Here is a 21,717-nt window from a genome sequence, read left to right on the forward strand (position 1 = left end):
CAGTCTGGTTCACAGAAGTATTTCTAAAATGTCAGTGCTCACTGAGGGACACTTAACATTCTTGTACTTTCATTTGTAGATGTCACTGGATCAGCGTGGTGATCTCCCTGCTGGAGAGGGAGAGGATGAAAATGGCTGTGATGTAGTTGATGCAAGGCCAGACAGAAGGAGCAGGGTCTCACTTTTTGGAAAGTAAGTTCCTACTTGTACTCCTGTTCTTCTTGTATCAGCTGCCATGGTGCCCTTTTAATAAAAAAAAATAAAAAGGCTTGATTTGGTCTTCAGATTGCCATGTCCACAATGTTATTGATGGTCTGGATGGAAAGATGCTTTATGTTGTATGAATTTAATGTATCTTGTCTGTACCTTAAAGCATTTCTTTGTAATATCTTCTATAGGGAAACCTATAATATCTCCCATAAGTTTTATTTGGCAGCTAAGAGACCACCAAGTTAATTTAGCATCAATTACAGCCCCACATCTTAAACATTGACCTTTGGCGGAGCTGGGAATTGAATATGCCATTAATTATCTATTTTACTGCACTCAGCTCAGCTAATCTCCAGCATCACTGGAATCCCCTGCTGGCTGTCTAAGTTACTTTAAAGCCTGGATGTGCCATCTAGGCTGTAGCCTCACCAAGTCTAGAGATGTAACCCCTTACAGAACACATTAAAAGCCTTTCATTTTAAAGCGTAGCAGTCACGCTGAAGCATAAGCTTGCTTTCATTAAACCAGTGGGAAGCAAGAACTATTTACTGCTTGTCCGTGCTCCTGAAAACACTGGATAAATGTGATTGGAAATGCAAAAGATGAAAAATGAACATGCAAAGTTTATAAATACAGTCGAATGTCAGCAAATGGTTACTTCATGTTGGATTTGGTGAGATTTTGCAAGAGATATTTGATGCAAAGTCTAATGCATTTACAGAGAGGTTTTGAGTTTTTAATATTGGAAATTTACATTAAAGTGAGCAGTGTAATTCAGAGAGTACATGGCTAATATACTTTTATTTTTGCTGTTTATTCTATGAGTTTAATGGGGGTAACCAATTTGTGAGAGAAGTGAAGATGCTTTAGTTTTGGAAGACTTTTGGTGTGCTGTTAAGCAAATCACTGTACTTTGTCTCATTTTATCATTCCTCAAATATGTTTCATGATGTGTATGTGTATTATTAATTGTAACAAATAGACAAATGTAACATTTGTTTCTAAATCTTATCAAATATTTTTTCAAAGGTTTCTTTTCAACTTTATAAAATGTGTATTTTGATATTTGATTTGGTCTTCTTTATAAGAGGTGATATGCTAATACTATTACTAAATTATGCAACTCAAAGTTAATAATTGCCAAAGAAAAGGCAATAATCAGCATTTCTATGACTTTTTTCCATAAGAAATTTTTCAAATAATTTGGCTATTCATCAGTTTGAGACATTCATCTTTTGGGAACTCCTTGAAGATGCAATTTGCAACACTTCTCTTTAGAAGTAAAAAATTGCTCAGATTAAGTATGAGGCAATTGAGAGAATTCAACTTAGATTTTGTAGGAAAAAAATACTTTTGAGAAATCCAACAGAGTTTCTTGAGGAAAGTAGTGATTTCTTAAAGAGGAATGAGATGCTTAACAATTAAGTTATTTGTCTTTGTCCTACAGAAACAAAAAGCCTTTGGTCTGAAGGAAGATAGGGGAGGAATGTGAGAGGATAAAGGAAAATGGGATCTGATCTAAACTATGATTGTGGTAAAGGAGGAAGTGAAGAGACAATGATCAGTCTTTGTGCCTCACAGGGAATTTTGAGGACATGCAATGAAAAGTCATGCACTAGGTTTAAAACAAGTGTTAATATATAATTTTAACATAGTGCAGAATGTCGCTGTAGCCAGGGGATATGCACGTGTCAAGATTTTAGGTAAATTCTGAAGAGATTAGTTGTGTGTGGAATAAAATTCCAGATGTTAGCATCTTTGGTGAAGATGTTCCTAAGTCACATCTCTGTGAGGATATTCTGTATCCAGTTTCTTTTGTTTGCTTTCTTCCCACTCATTCCTAGTCAGTACCAGGTACCAGGCTAGATGCATTTGTACTTGGACCAGTGGGGCTCTCTGTCCTGATTGCCAAAGCTTCAATTTGGCAGCATGAAGAAATACATCTTAAATAAGGTGTCCAGAAACCTCTGGAGAGAGTACAATTTTATTGTCCCTTTTTATTTGTTTTATCCACCCAGTCTTTTACCAGTTGTGCAGCACCCTCAGTGAAATTCTTCACTGTATTTAATGTAGCATTGCTTAACATAAGTAAGTTCAATAGGAAAGCAAGGAACTTGTGATGTTACACGAGCAGGTTAATTTTAATTTGAGAGAACAGAGCAGTGAGAAGCCAAATTGAAAGCTGTGCAGACAGACCAGCTGTTTCCAGGAGCTTCACAGCTCCCATTTGCCACTCCCTGGCTGTGACTGGAGATTTGCCCTGTCACAGCAGCAACTAGAAGTAAATTAAAACCGGTGGGGAAAAGAGTTGGAAGAAATTTTGGATTAAATGTGCCAGCCGGGTTTTTATTTAGCCACTAGATGGCAGGAGGGGATTAATTTTGTGTACTGCAACAGGAGCAAAAAATGGGCTGTGCTGCAGCTGAGCAAAAAGTTACGTTCCAGAAAGCAAATGGTGCACAGGCACATTTTTGGTGCACATTCTGGCAAGGCTGTGCACCAAAAATGTTTAAAACACGTTCAAAGAAAGATTCAGATGAGGATTTCAAATGTGTATTTTATTTTTTTAGCTAACTAATAGAGTTTTTCCTATACAAGTTTGGGCTTTTTTACTATGCTATATGTGCTCCTTTGACACTTTCAAGGCTTTAAATATAGTCTTGCTTCTCTTCTCCACAGAATGATTTAATATCTTCATTTAGTATCTTTTGGGTTTTATTGGGGACCTCCATTAGGGAGATTGATGGCAGCAAATGCATTTTAGCATCCAGGAAAGCTAATGTGACATGAAATGGAATAAAATTGCAGTTGCACTTTGCTAAGTAGAACTAAGATTTCTCTTAATACTAATTAAAGTTGGCTTTTTTGAAAAGCTGCATCCAGAAATTCCCAAGACTTACATTTGTGCTGTCAAAAATTCTGACTGCTTGTGGGCTTCAGTGAAGGAGCAGTGCAGAAGAGTTTTGTTATGAGTAGTATCTAGGCACCAGTTTTATCCTAATTTAATTGTATAGAACCATTTGTCATCTGGTTACTTTTATCTGCTCCAGCCCTACTGTCTTGTTTTATAGTCAATATTCCCCTTCTCATCTGGAGACAGAAAACACAATTTAAATATCTATTAAACAAATCTTTACAAATACTTAGTTACAAAAGGAAGTGTGTGATTCTATGGTGCCCTCAATGCAGACACATTATATGGATTGTAAGAAAACCCCACTGAGAAATTTCAGAGGTTCTGTGTGGCTTGTAGTCGCCAAGAATATTTTAGATGTTTAACACTGCAAATCCAAAATATCTGTAAGATATTGATTTCTGTCAAGTCCCACCACTTTAAAGTTTGAGACTTTCGAGTAATTTGGAAATTTCCTGGAAATGCCACCTTCCATAGTTCAGTGGTTGTGATAGTTACATTGTTAAGATATTTACCAGGTTTGTAAATTAGTATTTAGATGAAACAGATTTATGGATATATACCTTTTCTTTCCATGTGTACAGTGTTTATTTGGGTTGTAGGACATCAAAGTGAGGAAGCAAAGATGTTACCAAAGGCTGTCTGTTTTAAATTCATGACCCTTGGTCTCAGTACAGCCATATTTCTCAACATAAATAACCTTGTCCTTCAAAGGATAAATACTCATTTTTGAGATTCATCCTCAGCTGAACCTCAGGTCTGGAGTTGTAAAAGGTGTAGAGAGTTGTCTTTGTTTCAGCTTAGCTTTTCTGGTGTTCCACTTTTCACAGTATCACATTCATTCTGAATTGGAAGGGACCCACAAGGATCATCAAGTCCAGCCCCTAAGTGCCTCTATGGGCATTATCAACAGCTTATTTTTATATTGATTTGTAAAAGAAGCTGCTTTTCAGGTAAAACTTTTATGGAGAACAGCTTCACAATGATGCAGATACTTACGTTCTCCAGAGTTGTCCATTCTATTCCACATTTTTCAGTGTCAGAATATAACAGATCTTTCAAAATAAATATTGCTAAGAAAAGTATCTCTTTTATCCTTAGATAGACTAAAAATAGCAAGCTACTTTAAAGCAACTAACAGCTGATGAATGATTATCTGAAGTTATGTTCTGGGCTGCAGCTCAGATGTCTGAGCTGACCTCCTGTTTCAGCCTCATGTTTCCTTAATGTCTCGAAGGAAGTCACTGTCACAGCTCCAAAATCTGTCACAATATAATTTTAACTTTGTTTGGAGTTTGCTTGTTCTGCTTAGCACAAGGTAAATATCAATTGTCTATGTTCACCTGAAAACACCAAACACAAAATTTCAGAAATAATTTATAGTTTGGAAAACTTCCTACAAAGACAATTAAGAAATTGTAACATAGAAAACAGGGATATTTCATTTTTATTACTCTTTTTTAAGTCGGAGGTTGTTCTGGTTTGTTTTGGTTTTGTTTTGTTCATTTGTTTGGGGAGTTTGGTGGGGATTTTTTTTTTTTTTTTTGTGTGTATTTCTGTGTTTTGGAGGTTCTGCTGTTGTTTTGTTAAAGCAATTTTTGTTAGATCTGGAACTCAGCTTCTGGAGAACACTGCAGGAATATTTAACAATGGGTGGAAACTGTGGCCAGTGCTTTACTTTCCCTTGGATGCTTACTGCATTTACCTCATAGGAAAAGCCCAAGTATCTTGAAATAGTATTTAGTATATATTACAAGAACTCATTGATTCACAGTCAATATTTGTTTCCAGTCTCCTTGGAGCCTTTTTAATGTGAAGTACAGCAAACACTGTGTTATCCAGGAACTGTATCTGAAGTAATCACAGTCAAGTATCCTAATTAAGTTTTGTAATTAGTGTAGTAATTTATTTCCTTCATTACAACAAACTCTGGGCTGTATCATACAGAATTTGGAGGACAGCTATTTTGTAGGGTGACATTTAAGCTTTCAGAGCAATCCAAACAAATTTAAACCAAATTTATAATAAACCAAAGCTGTTTGAGGGTAAATATGTCTCGGGATCTTTTGGGTCCTCCCGAGATTGTTGAAAGTCTCTTTTCCCAGCCCGGGTGCTTGAATAATGAGCCAGAGCTCTTAATTTCTCAGTCTCAGGGTTGTTTATTGTGTCTTAGCTATAAAATTCTTTCTCCTGCCCTGCTGAGGTCCATCCAGCAGCACAGTTCCAGGCACTCTGCCTGCCCCCAGGGTGGTGTTATGTCTTTATACTAAAAACTACATGTACAATGTTTACAATTACTTTCCAATACCCATCACCTATGTTAGAAAGTGAGCTTCTGCTCCAAACCAATCTGTAAGTGCCAACATCGCAGCAGAAGATGGAGGCCAAGAAGAGGAAGGAGAAAGGCTGGACACGCCCAGATCCCTCCATCTTGCCTCCTTAACCCCCATACCAGAAACCCCAAAATCGGCTTTTTCACCCTGTGATAACTTCACTGTTATTCTGTCTAGACTGTTGTGGCTTGCTGATCTTCATATAAGGCTGGTGATTTGCTCCACAGGTCATAATCAAACCCGCAGGTGTTTGGGGCTCCGTGCCAGGGCTTCTGAGCCCCCTGGCAGGGGTCTTGGCCATTCTGGGATGTTCTGGGTTCCCACAAATATGTAGGAAGTAGTTGTATTAGTTAAATTTAGAGAGGCTTTGTAAACTATGCATGTTAATTTGCATTATTTTGCTGGAAATATTCATTGTGTGAATATTGCAGCAATGGTGAATCAGGTTTTGACAGAAGGAAGACGAGAAGTCCGCTGTCCCGCCTCCATCCCAAAATCTCTTTTCCTGCACTCTTGCACAGGAGCAGAGATAGTGAGTGATGGGAGGGTGTTTTCTGCCTGTCAGCAAAGGTGGCTGTGGCTGCATGAGCTCAGCTGGCAGGGTGCTGGCTCGGGGGCTTTGAATGGCCCCACAGAGCAGAACAGTCCAGCGTGACCCAGCGCTGACACAGGCGAACGCTGGGGCCCGGGCTCACAGAGCATCCTGCTCTCTCTGCAATGCTACCCCAGCATGGTGGGCTCCTAGCAGTGCCACACAGCACCAGACTTGCTCCCCAGCACGGGCTGAAGCTGCTTTCAGATGCAGTGTGGAGTACCATTTGATGATGAGCCAAGGTACTGTGGGATTGTTATTTGCCTCCTTCCTTCTCTGGCACCTGTTTGGAAAAATCATGAGTTTATAGCCTAAAACAGTTCTGTTTAGCTAATTCTAGCTCCACTGGCATTTTGCAATTGCTAATACTTGCCAGAGTGTTCTCTGAGTATTAGTGTTTGGTGGGCTTGCTTTATTTTGTCATTTTCTAAGCAATCCATATGTACTTGTTAATTTCTCTTAGTACCTATGGAAGGTAGAAGAACCTTCATCTTTTTTTTTTTTTTTTTTTTTTTTTTTTTTTTGCATATAATTGTCAGTTGCCTATGTGCACTGTACTGCCTAGGGTATGATCATGCAAGATTTTAGTTTCCAGAACACCAATGGAAGGTATGGATGTGCAGGTTTTCTAGAATTGAGCAGAAAGCCTTTCAGCAAGCAAAATTCTTTATTTGTAAAAATTTACCTTTTGAATGCTTTTTGGCTGTTATGTTGCATACAATATTGTGAGGCCTGCATGGCAGATATCATGTAGCTAATTGGGAAGCTGGATCTCAATTATAAAGTGATGATTGAGAGTTTAGAACTCTGTTTTGCAGGCATCACACCGCAAAATTGTCATGTGGGTTGTAAGTGAACCCTGAAATATTAAATGCACAAAACTAGAGCACTGCCACCTGTTTTTTTTTCTTTTTGTTTTTGTCTTTTTTTAACTGTTGTGAAATGTGGACAATATTAGATATTTGTCTGTTGAAACTTCTTGTCCAAAGTGCAACTGGCTTAGTCCCAATGCACTTGGTCTGCTTCATTTGTCTATAATAAATTAAATTGCAGTTGTGGTTTTGATTTGAATTAGTTAAGGCCATCACTAACACATACTTAAAAAGACAGGAAGGCATATTTAGATTAACTATCAGAACTTCAAAAGACATTTACAAAGTATGCCAGAAGTTGTAGTCTGAGGCTTGTTCTTTCAAATGGCTCAACTCTTACATTATACTGTGAGTTGTCTTGGACTGAGTTTCTCAGTTTTCTAGGTTTTTAGAGAAGATTCTGTCTCCTAATTGGAGATGGATCTGAAACTAAAATGGGACCAAAAAGCTACAAGAGTAGCTTAGGGTCTGAAAAATGTCTTATAATGAAGTATTGAAAATGTATCCAGTGTTTCAATTGATGTTAAATAGTCATGCAGGCACTAGCATGGTTCTCTCTTCAGGGAAACTAATGTGTAAGAATCAAAGTTAGGAATTTGCTTCTGGACTGAGATCCACTGCAAACCTCCATGGTGGATGTTTACAATAAGAATGCAAACAATGACTTTACAGTAAGGATGGTTTGTTCAATGCCCTTTCTTTCCAGGAGGCACCGGTCAGTAAGCTAACCCACACACTCTAGACATAAACATGGCACAGATGGACAAAATATGAATTTTAAAATTATTCTGCACTTTACTGGGCAGAATCCCTGAGTGGGTCAGGTTGGAAGGGACCACAGTGGCTCCTCTGGTCCAAGGTCCCTGCTGGAGCAGGGGCATCCCAGAGCACAGGGCCCAGGATTGCCCCTGAGATTGGCTCAGCTGGTTGGAACATGGGGCATCCATCAGGGTTTGTACTACCCTCCCCCTGGAAAACAGCCACATGATCTGCAATTGCTTTGTGAAATACCTTTGTTTAGACTTCATTTTGTGATGGAAGAACTGAGACCAAGAAATACAGAGTTACTTTCCCTAAGTTATTCCACAGCAGAAATGCAACTCATTCTGGTTTGTTTAATAACTTTCATCAAGTTAAATGGGCAAAGCAGAGCTAGCATATGGTCTTAATAAATATATTTTATTCTCTGTTGTACTCTTAGATGTGGTATTAAAAAATGTAGGGAAATACCAGGATTTCTTAAAGTAAATTGAAGAGGTTTATTTTGCAAACTTTCTGTGAAATCTGTTACACTGCTGCTTCATGTGCCATATCAAGAACAAAAGTACTTTTTTAGTATGACATTATTTGTTTTGGATGAATGAACTCAGTCCAGTCTTGGAAAGAATTTTTTAATGATAGCTTAGGTCCTTCCCAGCTCTAGTATTATCTTGATAAGTTCAAGGAAATAATCACATTGTTTACCTAACTCCTTTCTTTTGATACTTCTACAGCAATATTTTCTGTTCAAAATTACTGTGTTTACCATTATTTCAAGGACCTGTGACATGAGTTTCCAGATGAACAAGGGGCACTGTCCTAGTGGGTTCCTGACTTCAGGTTCATTTAAAGAAAAGGCTTTGCCTCTGTTGGCTTTGTTTAGTCAGCTGACAGTCTGATTCCAAAGATGCCCTTAAGGGGTCATGAACTAAGTCATGGGCAGTTCAGAAAGATGCTGAAGGCTGATTAATCCTATGGCCCTGTTCTTGAGAGCATTTACAGTCATTATTTTATTGCCTGAGCAGTCCTGTTGCTCCCAGGAGGAAAGTGGAGTGGGTTTGTTGGGGGTCCAGGAGCCACACTGGCCATTTCCCTTCATTCCAACCATTTCCAAAAATGACTTTCAAAGTTCAGACATTTCAGCAAAGCAATATATAAATAGGCAAGGGCAGTACAGACTTCAAATATCATGAATAAGTATGAATTTCAGACTCCAGTATTATCAGCTTAGCATGTTTCACTGAAATTTTGAATTTCTTTAACAGATGAAACAAGATCCTGACAGGGAACAGAAATCTAGGAACACTGGGATTTTTTGTGTGTGGTATTGTGTTTATGTTTGCTGTTCCAAATTGCAGCTGTCAGTTTTCATGCCTTTTGTGTAGGACATCTGTGTGCCATGGTAAGCAATGTAGGTGAAATAATATTTAAATGTTTTTTAGGGAACTTCTATGTGCAGTTTTGTAGGATCACTTTTCTTCTCTCTGCTAAATGAAGACTTCCTATTGTGTGGAAAATATCCTGACTTTAATATTAGAAATTTTTTTTCAGTTTTCTTTTGACATCTATCTGGCATATATTTTAAAATAACCTTCTAAAGACTGGTGATTTTGTTGGTGCTCATCTATCAAAGTCAGTAGTCCTTTGCTAACATTTGCTACTAGGGAAATTGAAAGTATGCAATGCTTACTTGAACTTCCTGCTATTCACTTAGTATTGCCCCTCTTTCCTCAGGAGTCTTCTGTTTCAGCTATTCAGCTTTTTCTTTCAGTTTCTCTCATGGCACATAATTTGCAAGCCTGAGTATGCACTTTCAAATGCACTGTAATACAGTTTTAGTATTTGGTCTAGACCTTGTGGTTTAGTCTTTGTCCCATAAAATTTATGTTTTCTGATTTTTAACAGTAAAGGAATATTCATTTTTATGAAAGATAACTCGAATAGTGACACACTGTTCTTGTCCAGAAATCTTGCTGTTCTGCCAGCCTAATGCAATATTAATGGGAAAAGGCAGCATGATAATCTGTTATTTGTATGCAGTTCTAAATCTGTGTGACACTACCAAAACAGATCTGACAAAGAACAAAGAGTGTGGCTTAGAGAACTCAAGATCTAAAAAGCTCTAGTCAGGTTTAACAAGTGTTTTTTGCTTGATATTGCCCACAGGGTTCAATGAAAAAAAATACGAAGTGGGGAGAGTGTACAGTAATTAGAGGTGTATTAAATACAGTGAAATTAGACTGGATAAAGGTATTAAAGCTGAATAAAAGTGTTAAAGCTGGTAGTTTGAAGAGAAGTTTGTGTAGAAGTAGGAGATCCTAATGCATGATCATCAGAAAGCATCAAAAGTATGAATTATGGAGCCCACATCAGACCACTAATTATTGAGGCTAAGATAAAAACATAGAACAAAATATTGAACCTTGTTTTGGCTTATTTATAGATTCTGTTTCGTGTTCAGTTTGTTTTTTATGAATAAATCTAAATTGATCTCCAGCACACTCAGTTTTACTGCACATAGCTTAGTGATGCCTTGTGAATTCAAACACAATTGTATTTGCATTTTCATTGTTTTCTGTCTGTCCTTTCACTGTCTTTTTAAACAAATAAGTCCAGTCCAGGATTTTTCCCCAGGAGAGCAAACAGCATTTGTGATGAGCAGTAGTCACAAACATAATTCATATTGTGCATGCAACAGTGGAAGGAATGTGGGAGTTTTTAGGCAGAAAGGGCAACACAGCTACACAAACTGCATAAAAATAAATCAGCAATATAGGATTTGTAAGTTTCTTTAGAGGCCTTAGAACTAATGCACTGTCCCATTTATTCCCCAATACTGTAACTTAATGGGAAACCTTCTAATGAAGCCTGTAGAGAGTCCCCAAATATCAAAAGTCCTAAGGGAAACATATCAGTTGTTTGTAATTGATTAAAGAGCGTTGCAACTTAAGATACCTTGCATCCCACAACACTTAAGAGTCTGAAAATTCTGGTGGTTGTCAGTGGAGAAAATGTTTATACTGTCCACTGCTTTGAACCTGCCCAGACTCAACAGAAAGGCTGAGAACGTGACAGAAACTGGAGTAAAACTATTCACCAGTGCCAGAAAAGCATTTGGACTCCAGAAGGTGTCCTGAAGTGATGTGTTTTGCAAAGACACCATGTTTTCAAGGGCAGATTTTCTTTTTATTGGAAACATGTTATCAGTTATTTAAAAATTACATTGCACATTGTATACAAGAAGGAAGCCAGAGTAAAACTGTCAATGTTTTGAGATATTCCTTTTCAAGGAAAGTCAAAGTTTACTGAACTGATAGAGCAAAGTAAGACACAGTTCTCTCCTTTTGTGTGTTTACTTCTAAAAGAAGTGAATGGAATCAGTGTGGCCTTTTCCACCCAACTCTGAATGTCAGCTCCCTTAAATTAAATAGTGTAGAATTGTGGAGTTTTTTTAATCTGCCTACATTTTTCAGCACACCAGCAAAAGGCCCTAATTTTCCTGGGGGAGAAGGGGACCATAGCTTTTTTTAAAAACCTACATATCTCTCTGTAATACCATTTTTAGAGCTTATTTTGAACAACTCTCCCTGGCCTTTGTCCTGCACATGGATTCTTAAATGTTGGTATGTCACACTAATATATGGTAGCAGCAGGGACTGAGGAAGGTGGCTGTAGAAAGGAAGTCAAAGGAGAGAAAATCACAGCTGCTAAGAGACACTGCTTTATTTTTTCTAAATAATCTTCAGGTATAGTTAAATGTTGTTGGTGATATTTTTATCCTTAAATCTTGAACCATATTGAAACAATAATTTATTCCAAGTGTAAGAGAAAAGAAGGTTTGTTGTGATAAGTACCAGTCCTTTATATGATCATGTCCACTGCTTGTGCAAGGGAGGTATCTCCATTGAGTGACAGAATTTTAGCCACTCACGCTGATAGAACACTTTACTACTACTTAAAAGTTCAGTTTACAAAATAATAAATAGAATAGATAACTTTAGTTTTTTGTTTGAAAAGTGAGAAGTTGATAATAACGATTTTCTCAGGGTTGATACTGACTGAGTCTAGACTTGCTGCAATCACATTCCCAAATATGCAGTTGGCAAGGCTGAGGCCTGGATTTAGAGACACGGTGAGGATGAAAATGTGCAGCTATATGAGAGTGCCAGAGGGGAGTTTCAGTTTTTATGAACTTCTAACCAAAGGGAGAAAACATGCAATACATGACAGCAATAATGGGGAGAATATTTCTGCATAAGGGAAGGATCAGTGGCTACTAATGGTGTGAGGAATAATGGCACAGCTGTAATTAAGACCTGAAGAATGAGTAAACAGTCGTGAAATTCAACTTTCTGTTTTGTCCAGACAAGTTTGAATCCCAAGAGAGGGAAATTAAAGTCACTAGATGTCAGAGAAGCAGAAACAAATCAAGCAGAGGGCACATAGTTTAAAACATTTTATAACAGCATATAACTAATCAGTGGAAACCCTTTTGGAGAATACAGTAATTAGAAAGCTTAGTAAAAGCAGCAGGAAACATTTATACTAGCTGCTGTCCAGTTCAAAGTTCAGAAAAAAGATATAATCCTTCAATCATAAGTCTGCCTGTCACTGACAGGAGATTTCCCTTAAGGCCTGATTATTACTTATTCATAACTTTATTAGTTATCATTACAAGGTCTGATTTAGCATGTTGAACATGAAAAGATGGGCATTGTGCTGTCAGTGTAATCCAGTCAGGCAGTTCCCATATTGTGCTTGGTTGGCACAGGAACCAGAATCTTGTCTGGACTGCAGCTCCAGGCTCAGTGCAATCCACAGCCTTTGCTCCCTTATTTATTCACTTGGCACCGATGCCAGAAGATTTCTGGAACTTTTTATTGTCTGCCAGTAAGGAAGTGATGGGCGTGCCCATGCTGTGGGTTTTTGGGTATCTCGTTAACCTGGGAGGAATCATTGGAGTGAAACCACAGTGTCCTGTGGAAGGGAATGGGGAAATGAGCTGCCAAGGCTTGTCTGTGGTGTTTGCCATTGACGGGCGCAGAGCTGCTGGCTGCTCCTGAGAATTCCAGCAGCAGGAGTTACATCCCTTAAACTCACGAGTGTTTCTGCATGAATGAGTGCAAACTATTGACCTTGGGAGTGAGGTGGTTTCAGAGAAGTTGTGTGGCTGCATTGCTGTGCCACTTAACCCTTGCTGCTGTTTCCAGTGGGGTTTTTTGTGGGGTAATGTGGCTGCCTCATTTCTGGGCTGGATTAGGTCACTTCCAGCATTTTAGAAGAGCAGACAGTGCAAACATGATACTGCTCAAATGGGTCCATCCCTGAGTGCTGACAGCTGTTCATGGGTTGGACATAAACAGAAATGTTTGCACAATCTCTTTGAAAATATCCCGTTTTCTATAATAGCCACTGTTGAATGGCTTCTTCGGGAAATCACTGAAGCCAGATAAATCTGTAGAAACTGGAACCTGTGGGCTGAGGAAATGCTTCTTCATGGACATGAGTGGTTTATTTGTTGTTCTGAAGTTTCTTTTTCTGTCTTTCACAAAGAACTGTCTGGTGATGGAGGATCAGGGGAAATTTTAAGTTAAAATAAGAATCCAAAATCTCTTTGAAAGTCAAAGAGTTCTGACTGATTCTTTAAAAGAAATAGTTAAGAATTGGTTAAGACCTTTTCTTGAGGCAAAGCATAGTTAATTATTGCTTCCAGAGCCCTCAAGAAGCATATGCAAGGAGAATATCCATACTTGCAATTTGTCAGGAAAAACCCCCTGTATTTCCAGACATAATCCTCAAGTAGATACGGTTCAATATCTTGTTTTTCAGTCTCTAAGGGAAGTCTAAAAGAGGACATGATATTAAGATGGTCACATGTGAAAAGAGTATAATGGAAGCCTGCCAGGTGCAGCTGTTTAATTTGGCCCTTTATACTAGAATGTGACGGCACTCAAAGATAAGAAGCTGTTTTGAAATTGAATTGCAGTAGCATTTATACATGATGAATCATTTAAAGAAGGTTTATTATAGATTCCAATTGGTCTTGTCCTTTAGTAATAAAAAAGAGGACATTTAAAGCTAAACCATTGTTAAATCAGGCAGGTAAGAAAATAGATTACCTGAACAACATTTAATCAATTCATAGCAATCTCATGTCTACAGGTTATTATTGAAGCAAATAAATTAGTATTTCTTTAGGAAGATGTCAGGATGAGAATAGTGAAAGTACTTAAATTAATTGAGGTTATAGGAAAAATTTAATATTATAACCAAACTGTATTATACAATTCTTTGTGCTGTGAAAGTAGTTTATGTTTTCCTCTCAGACATCAGCACTAGTTACTATTGGAAGCTGGGTGCTGGAACAAATAAGAGAGGTGCCAATAACAACTTCTGCCCTTTCTGAGCGTTGTTTTTAAGTGGGCTCCAAAGCTTGCTTATAATTCTAGGATTGAATCAGACTCCTTACAGGCTCTTACTGTAAGACAACTGGTTTCAGTTTTGCTTGAGGAAATCTTAACCGTACCAGAAGCCCCCTGCTTGGACCAAAAAGTCCACCTGTAAAAGCAAGTACTGCTGAGTTCCTCGTGCTTGTCCATCAGGTGTGCATGCTGGCTGTAATTGATTTGGTATTCATGCTTTATTTAGATTGAATCTGTGAGTAATGTCTTTGCTATCCCTTGGCATCTTTTTCTAATCCAGTGTAAGGCTCCAGTACACAGCAAAAAGATCAGTACCAGAGAAGATTTATTAATATAACCCATTAACATCATTATTTTAATAGTTTGATTTGTTTTTTCTTAGGTTTTATTTTACAGTGTTCAGGTATCAATGATTACATTGAAATGTGCTTGGGTCTTTGTGTAGATTCAGACTGCCGTTTGGCAGACCAAATTAACACATGACTTGTTCTCATCTGTAACCTTTTTCAGTTGAAACTACCTACTTCTTAGTCCTAATCTGCACAAAATGTAGGGATGATGGGGATTCAGTAAACAAACCACACAGTTGGGTAAACTGCCTATCTTCATGTTCCTGGAGAGGCTACTGAGGGAAATGTGTCTGTCCTTACATTAATTACTTACAGTAAAAGTCAAATATGTCCAGAAGCAGTTTGCAAAAGGTTGCTGGCAGCCTCACTTCATGCAGACCATTTGTTTTATCTCTGGGTCAGGATCTGTGTCCTGCTTTTGGCTGCAGCTCACTCCAGAGTTATTTCACCTCGTCAGAACCCATCCGCACACAATAATCACTTCATGGAAATCGCGAGATCTTTATCCCTCAATCCAAAATGTAAATGAAGAAAACAAATATTGGGGAAGGAGAAACACTGGGCAGGGCTGCACGAGTGGTTTGAATTACGGTAAATAGGCCATGCATGTGACTGGTCACTAACAATAATTTCATTTGGTTTACCTAGAAAAAAGAAGAATGGAGAAGAAGAGCAGCCAAAGCCCTCTCTCAGTAATCAATACCGAATTGTTACACCCACATTCCAGTATAATATGGATTACAAGAAAGTTGGCAAATGTATTATTATAAACAACAAAAATTTTGAAGACAAAACAGGTAATGTTCTTTCTTTGATGATACTCATTACAGACCATAGAATTTTTATACTTTTTTATTTTTATACTTGTACTTTAATCAATAAGTATTCTATTTTTAGGACATGATATTTTAATGAATGTTTTTATCTTTTTTTGATAAATAATTGTTCCTAAAACTTTTCCTGTTCTCTAACACCAATGTTAGAGTGGCTCTTTTCAACATCTTTTCAGTATATGTCTCAAACACCATGTCTCCTTGCTGTACCAACTTCAAACTAAACCTTTGTTCCAGAGTTTAAAACTATGTTGTTAAAATTTGAACTTTGGCATCTGCAACCCATGTTATAAATTCCCTGTCCCTGAGCTGCAGCTATGAGCTACAAAAGCTAATATCTGTAGGTGTGCTCTGTTCACACTCCTGCATTCAGCTTTCCAGACCACATGTGGTTTCAAGGTAGACAAATACTTGTGTTATAATCAGATTTGTAGGATTTTTCCTGTACACTTAGCAAACACAGTAAGTTGTTTTCCCCAAAGATTCTGTGTCAGTTCCTTTTACTGGGTATAATAGGGACACTTTTCAGCAGGTTTCCCATGAGGTGCTTTGTGCCTGCATAACCAAAAGGAGCTGGATCATCCTTAGAGCTCCTGTGTTGCAAGGTGTTGGGGGCATGCCAGCATTTTTCAGGATAAGACATGTTAACACTGAGCATTGCCTTGTTTTTTAAATCTCACAATTTGTTCTCAGTGCTGCTAGAGGATTATTTTAAAAACATGTCAGCGAGACATTGTTTAATTTTATCAATGATAAACTTAAACATTTGCCTTTGAACACGTGAATCACTTTGAGTTGTGTAATGTGCAGTCAACCATGTTCTTGTTTCCTGGCAGGAATGGGCACACGCAATGGCACTGACAAAGATGCTGGAGACCTTGCTAAGAGCTTTAAAAACTTGGGCTTTGAGGTTGATATACACCATGACCGAAGCCGTGATGATATGGAAAAATTACTGAAGAAAGGTAGAAATTCAGAAGCATAGAATAATTTAGAGGGGAAAACCTTTGGAAATCACTGAATCTACTCTCTGCTTACAGCAGGTTAAATTAGAGCAGATTGCTTAGGCCCCACACATACAGTTTTCTGTATGGAAGGATGTGTTTTCTGAATGGACTGGGCTTAATTCCCCACCTCATCCCCCAGCATCAATTCAGAAATGCACGGTGTTCTTGTGAAGCACTTGTCCTGTGTATTAGCTGAAGAGCCTTCATATTAGATAAGGGGTTCAGTCTGTTGATTCCAGTGGGCTAAACTCTGAGTGAAGGATGCATCCATGTACTCAAGGTACTCACCACATTGTAAAAGATGATCCTCTCCTCATGCCTGACAGTAGGAGCCCAGTGTATATTTAGCTTCAGAAAAATGTGTTTGCTAAATATAATTTCCATTTAAAATGTGGCTTCTTTTTGACTCAGAAGTGTTTGCCTTGCAGCTGCTGAGGAGAACCACAGTGATGCTGCCTGCTTTGCCTGCATCCTCCTGAGCCATGGGGAAGAAGGGCTCATCTATGGCACAGATGGACCCATGGCTATCAAGAGTCTGACTGCCCTGTTCAGAGGAGACAAGTGCAAAAGCCTTATAGGCAAACCCAAACTGTTTTTCATTCAGGTAATAGCCCTGAGGTGAATACAGTGTCCTACTGCTGCAGCAGGGAAAACATGCTCTGTTGGTTGTCTGCCCTAGAAAAACCCTATAGCTTCACTTACTGAGTGTTGCTGGAGGTTTGTGAAAAAATGTGTTGACGGAAGTTGTCTGTCAATTATTGTTTGTTTTAAAAAGATAATTTATATACGAGATTCACAGGTGTAAATAATATTTTCATTGTAATTTTCTACATGGTTTTTCTTGGTAATACATGAACTTCAAAGTGAAAAGATAAACTCACTTTTCTGCAGACAAAGCTAAGGGCAGTACCTGATTTTCCATAGCAGTAATACTGTCCAGGTCTCTTTGAATTAAGGCTGACTCTACAAATCACTGCTTAAAGAAACACTTTTCTTTCCCTCAGTAGCCTAAAGATTTATATTGCATTTTTAAACTAGCATGTAATTAATTGTACTAGTTAATACAATTATTAGTTAATGTATTAATTGTATTAGTTAAAATTTTAAAGACAACTGTTTCAAACAGCAGTAACTGACATATCATGGGTCTGAATTCTCTTTTTTACATTATACATAGTATTATTTACATACATGACTTGCAGCAGATGTGGTTTTCCCTAGGCTATTCCATCAATTAATCCTCATCCTCAAAGTGAAAACTGTTTTAGACTCTTCATACTACTGAAGTGATGTTTCTTCTAATTACACTTTTGAAATGGTTGCTTTATAGACTTTAAAATTATCTTAATAAAGGCAATCAGCCCTCTTACATAAGCCAGTCAGGCTTGTTCTTTTGCAAGAACTGTCAGTCAGAGCTACTGATCCAGAGCTGAAAATTACCCACCAGGACCATTGTCCCAGTGTGCCCTTTAGCTAAACCCATGATTAAGAGAAAATGAAGAATCAAAGAGATAAGTGGAAAAATATTAAAAACACAATACACTCATAATGGGTGGTCAAACACTAGACCACATTGTCCACACTGTAGAGTCTCCACCTGCAGAGTCCACTGCCAAGAAATTGTCCTAAAGTCACACTGGACACAACATTATGTAATAATTGGGTGCTGAGAATGACTCTAGACAGGTAAAATTAACCATGGTTAGAATAAATCAGTGCTGACATGGCACTTGTTGGGAAACAGCTAAGATTGAGGCACAGCCTCAACACCTTTGCCTCCCTCTCCTTACAGGATGTATATTTTTCAAAGGGTAAGCTAGTAACTTTGTCACTGAACAATTAGATATCCCCCAGAACTGCATCTCTGCTTTTAATACATTCAAAGTACTGCCTAGAACTGAATCCAGTAAAAAACTTTGATGAATACCAATTGTTATAACACCTTGTTTCTGTTTTCTGGAAACATTCTATTTATATACTCTGCTTTCAGGCCTGCAGAGGCTCTGAATTTGATGAAGGAATACAAACTGACTCTGGTCCTGCCAATGACACCCTGGAGACAGATGCCAACCCGAGATACAAAATCCCAGTAGAAGCAGATTTTCTGTTTGCTTATTCCACAGTGCCAGGTAAGGAAAAGAGGGTCAGGATGGGGGTGGAAGCCTGAAAACTCACCATCCATACTGACTGGATTGGAGATGGACCCCCTGATGATACATTTTACACTGATGGACAAAGCACAAAGGCTTGGTGTACATTGGTTGTCCATCCCTTCTACACAGGCTGCAGAGGAAAAGAGAGATTACAGATGGCAAAGGCTAAAGGATTCCCTGTGTTCTGGGAATCTTGCACTTCCATGTCCTGGAGTGCTGAATGTGTGATGAAGGCAGGTAGAGGAATAGTTCAGTATTTATTCTCAGTACAGTACTTATTCTCAGAAAGGAAACCTGTGTAATTTTACTTCTTGCAGATTCACTAATGCCAAAATGTAGAATGGCACTTAAGCAGTGTGAGGTTTGGAGAGTTAATACACATTATTCTCAGCTTTAATGAAGTAGGATGTGTAACACAGCCATTAAGAGCTCAGCTTTCAGTGTGTGCATTGTCAATCTTTGCCCAGAGTCTTTCACACAAAACAGCAAAAATCACTCCCTGTATTTTCTTCCTCTTCTTTTCCTGTCAGGTTATTACTCCTGGAGGAACCCTGGAAGAGGCTCCTGGTTTGTGCAGTCTCTGTGCTCTGTGCTGAACGAGCATGGGAAGCAGCTTGAGATCATGCAGATCCTCACCCGGGTCAACTACGTGGTGGCCACCAACTTCGAGTCGCAGTCGGACGATCCGCGCTTCAGCGAGAAGAAGCAGATCCCCTGCGTGGTCTCCATGCTCACCAAGGAGCTCTACTTCTGACAGGGCACTTCAGTGCAGCCCCTGGGGGAAGGTCAGGCCGTGGTTTTGGGTGGACATGTGGTTGTGGAAAGGAGTAACACGTTTTTAATAACAGACATGTGGTAACACGAGGTTTTTTGTAAGGTGGGGTGTCCGATGGGTGGAGAATATGCAATATTTTTAAGAAGCTGTGGGCCAGCCTGACAGCTGTCATTAATTATTGTATCTTGATTTCTCTTAGTGTGGCTGTCATGGTTTATGGCTACTGAAGATGTTTTATCCCAGAAAGCAGATTGTAAATTAGGAATAAAAACAAAAAAATCTCGTGACTCCTTCTCGTTTACTGCTAGCTCATGGAACCATAACCTCCTTGGAAATTTCCAAAGACCATCATATTATGGGTATGTCCAGTAGTAAAACAGTTTGTAGGCATTTAAAAGGGTGTTTCTTAGTCTAATATATTAATTTCTTTTTAATGGACATTATTCATGAAGGCTAATGGTTGCTCTGTGCTCAATCTAGAAGTCAGTTTACTTAGTCATCATTCTAGCATAAAATGAATGTATAAAAAATCAATATTTTTAGATTATTACCTGAACAGTATAGGAATGTAACAAATAGAACAATCAAAATTAAAATCTTTGTGAAAGACTAGCAAATTTTACTTAGATGGAACCATATTAAAGTGCCTTTGTAAAGATATTTTGCCTTGCAAATGACAATTGACTGAGAGAACAACCTGAAATGGTGGTATTGCATTTCTTCTGCTTGCAGAAATAAAAATGTCTGCTTCATGATTCAAAAGTTAATGACAAGGCTTTAAGACATTAAAATTTTATGTTAAAAAAGGTAGAATTATATGTTCCAATGACAAATGTATGTTTAGATTTAACTTCTAGTTGCCAAAACTGGAAATGGTTACTTGAATCAGAAACCAGAAGTGCCTTCTTAGTTACTGTACGGTCTTGATTTTGTGTTTTAGAGTTTTGTTGGTGATCTTTATATTTCTACTTTTTATATTTCCTTTAGTTGGTAGCTAGGTAAAAAAGAAAAGTAAGTTTAATGATTTGTTTAAACTGATAAATAATTAGTTGTTCACCCTTTTCCCAGTTAATGTACTCTATGCTCCTTGCAATCTGCTGAGAAAATGAAAACCAAGTTAGCAAATTGTTAAGTTTATTTTCTTACAAATACTGTGAAATAGTGAGACATATATTTTTTTCATAAGTCAAATTTACAGTTGTTTGAATTAAATAAATTATGATTTATGGAAATATTGAGCATTACATCAATAAAGGCCTTTTTTAAAAAATTTCTTTTGCATATCTTCATGTTTGTCACTTGATCTGGTAAAACAAAAACCAACCAAGATATGTCCCAGTCCTTTTCTCTTTAAGGAATGCAGGTGGTCTCTGCCATCTTTTCAGGAGGAGGTTTACAGTGTTATTGGAAAGGTAGATTAGAGAAGTGATTTGGCATTGGGTGACTTGGGTTGGACAGGCCTCGTCCCCTCTTGAAGTAAACCGAAGGTAGTGGAAGTATTTTATTGGAAATACCATGTTCCACCAGTGCTTCATCTTGCCCTTTATGCAGTAAATTGTGCAGTGCTCTAGCAGTGCATGTGAAAGTGTTCTACCTGTTGCTTCTGCTCCATCTTAAGCTATTTTCTGGAATTAAGGATGTTCCAGGTTTACCACGGACAGCCAACATTTCAGTATTTGTTACTTTTCTAGAGGCTCTTTCATGTCTTTTTAGTTCATTCATGTTTATTTGCTTGAGGTCTAGCCTGTTTTTAAATTTCTGTGAACAATATTCCCCTGTCTCCAGAACTTCAGGCCAGTTCCAATATATGAGATATAGAAAGATCAACATAAAATACCTGAATACAGTGCCTGAGAGGAAAGGAGCATGGAAAGATTAACTTAGAGAAGTGAAAGACAGACACGCATCCCCTTGTGTCAGGACCAGGATCTCTGCTAGATAAGATTGCTTTAGATCATGTCCAGATAAAATTAATATTATATTTAAAAAGAAAATTGTGTACCACCAGCCATCAGCCCTGAGTGGTGATGCTGACAGAGCTGGGAGCTGTGCAGCCCATGAGCCCACTCAGAGTGAGGAGCCCCTGACCCCTTCACTCCAGCAGAGCCAGCTTGCTGAACAGTGATTTAAAAAGCTGCAGGGTGTTTTAGCTTTTTTCCCTGGTCAAATTTATGACTGTTTTCTATTGGAAAGCAATTCCCTTGCCATCTGCGGGATTAGCCAGATGGTTTAGTGTGTAAATCCACTTTCATTATTGATACACTGGATGTTTCTGGAGAGAATCCCAAAAATTCACTTTCAGCCGAGACTAACACTGAAATTACATTGTCATGACAGAGGCAGCACAAGAAATCCTGCTCCACCATTGTATGTTTAACTAAATGCTGTTTAAATCTGAAATTGGTTTCAATTTATGATACTTCTATGATCTTTTAGGGTTCTTACTGCCACTGTATATTCCAGCCATGGGTGGATATTATGATTTAGAAACAGCTCA

The 21,717-nt window shown here is 38.2% G+C and overlaps 1 protein-coding gene across 1 annotated transcript; it reads left to right on the forward strand.

The window, feature by feature from the left end:
* The first annotated feature begins 79 nt into the window (after positions 1-79).
* On the forward strand, positions 80-20,413 carry CASP7 (caspase 7). Its single transcript, XM_058029251.1, has 6 exons — positions 80-192; positions 15,101-15,249; positions 16,122-16,250; positions 16,721-16,896; positions 18,283-18,421; positions 18,976-20,413. The coding sequence occupies exons 1-6, from the start codon at positions 80-82 to the stop codon at positions 19,197-19,199; spliced, it is 930 nt and encodes a 309-aa protein (XP_057885234.1). The 3' UTR covers positions 19,200-20,413.
* Positions 20,414-21,717: the final 1,304 nt, after the last annotated feature.

The sequence above is a fragment of the Melospiza georgiana genome, chromosome 8 (genome assembly GCF_028018845.1).
Source record: "Melospiza georgiana isolate bMelGeo1 chromosome 8, bMelGeo1.pri, whole genome shotgun sequence".
NCBI lineage: Eukaryota > Metazoa > Chordata > Aves > Passeriformes > Passerellidae > Melospiza > Melospiza georgiana.

Bases quoted from the DNA above. Each gene is read 5' to 3' on its own strand.
- CASP7 (XM_058029251.1), top strand. From the start codon at position 80: ATGTCACTGGATCAGCGTGGTGATCTCCCTGCTGGAGAGGGAGAGGAT. The intron at 16,897-18,282 runs GTAATAGCCCTG...CTCTGCTTTCAG, and splicing joins CCAAACTGTTTTTCATTCAG to GCCTGCAGAGGCTCTGAATT. The intron at 18,422-18,975 runs GTAAGGAAAAGA...TTTTCCTGTCAG, and splicing joins TGCTTATTCCACAGTGCCAG to GTTATTACTCCTGGAGGAAC.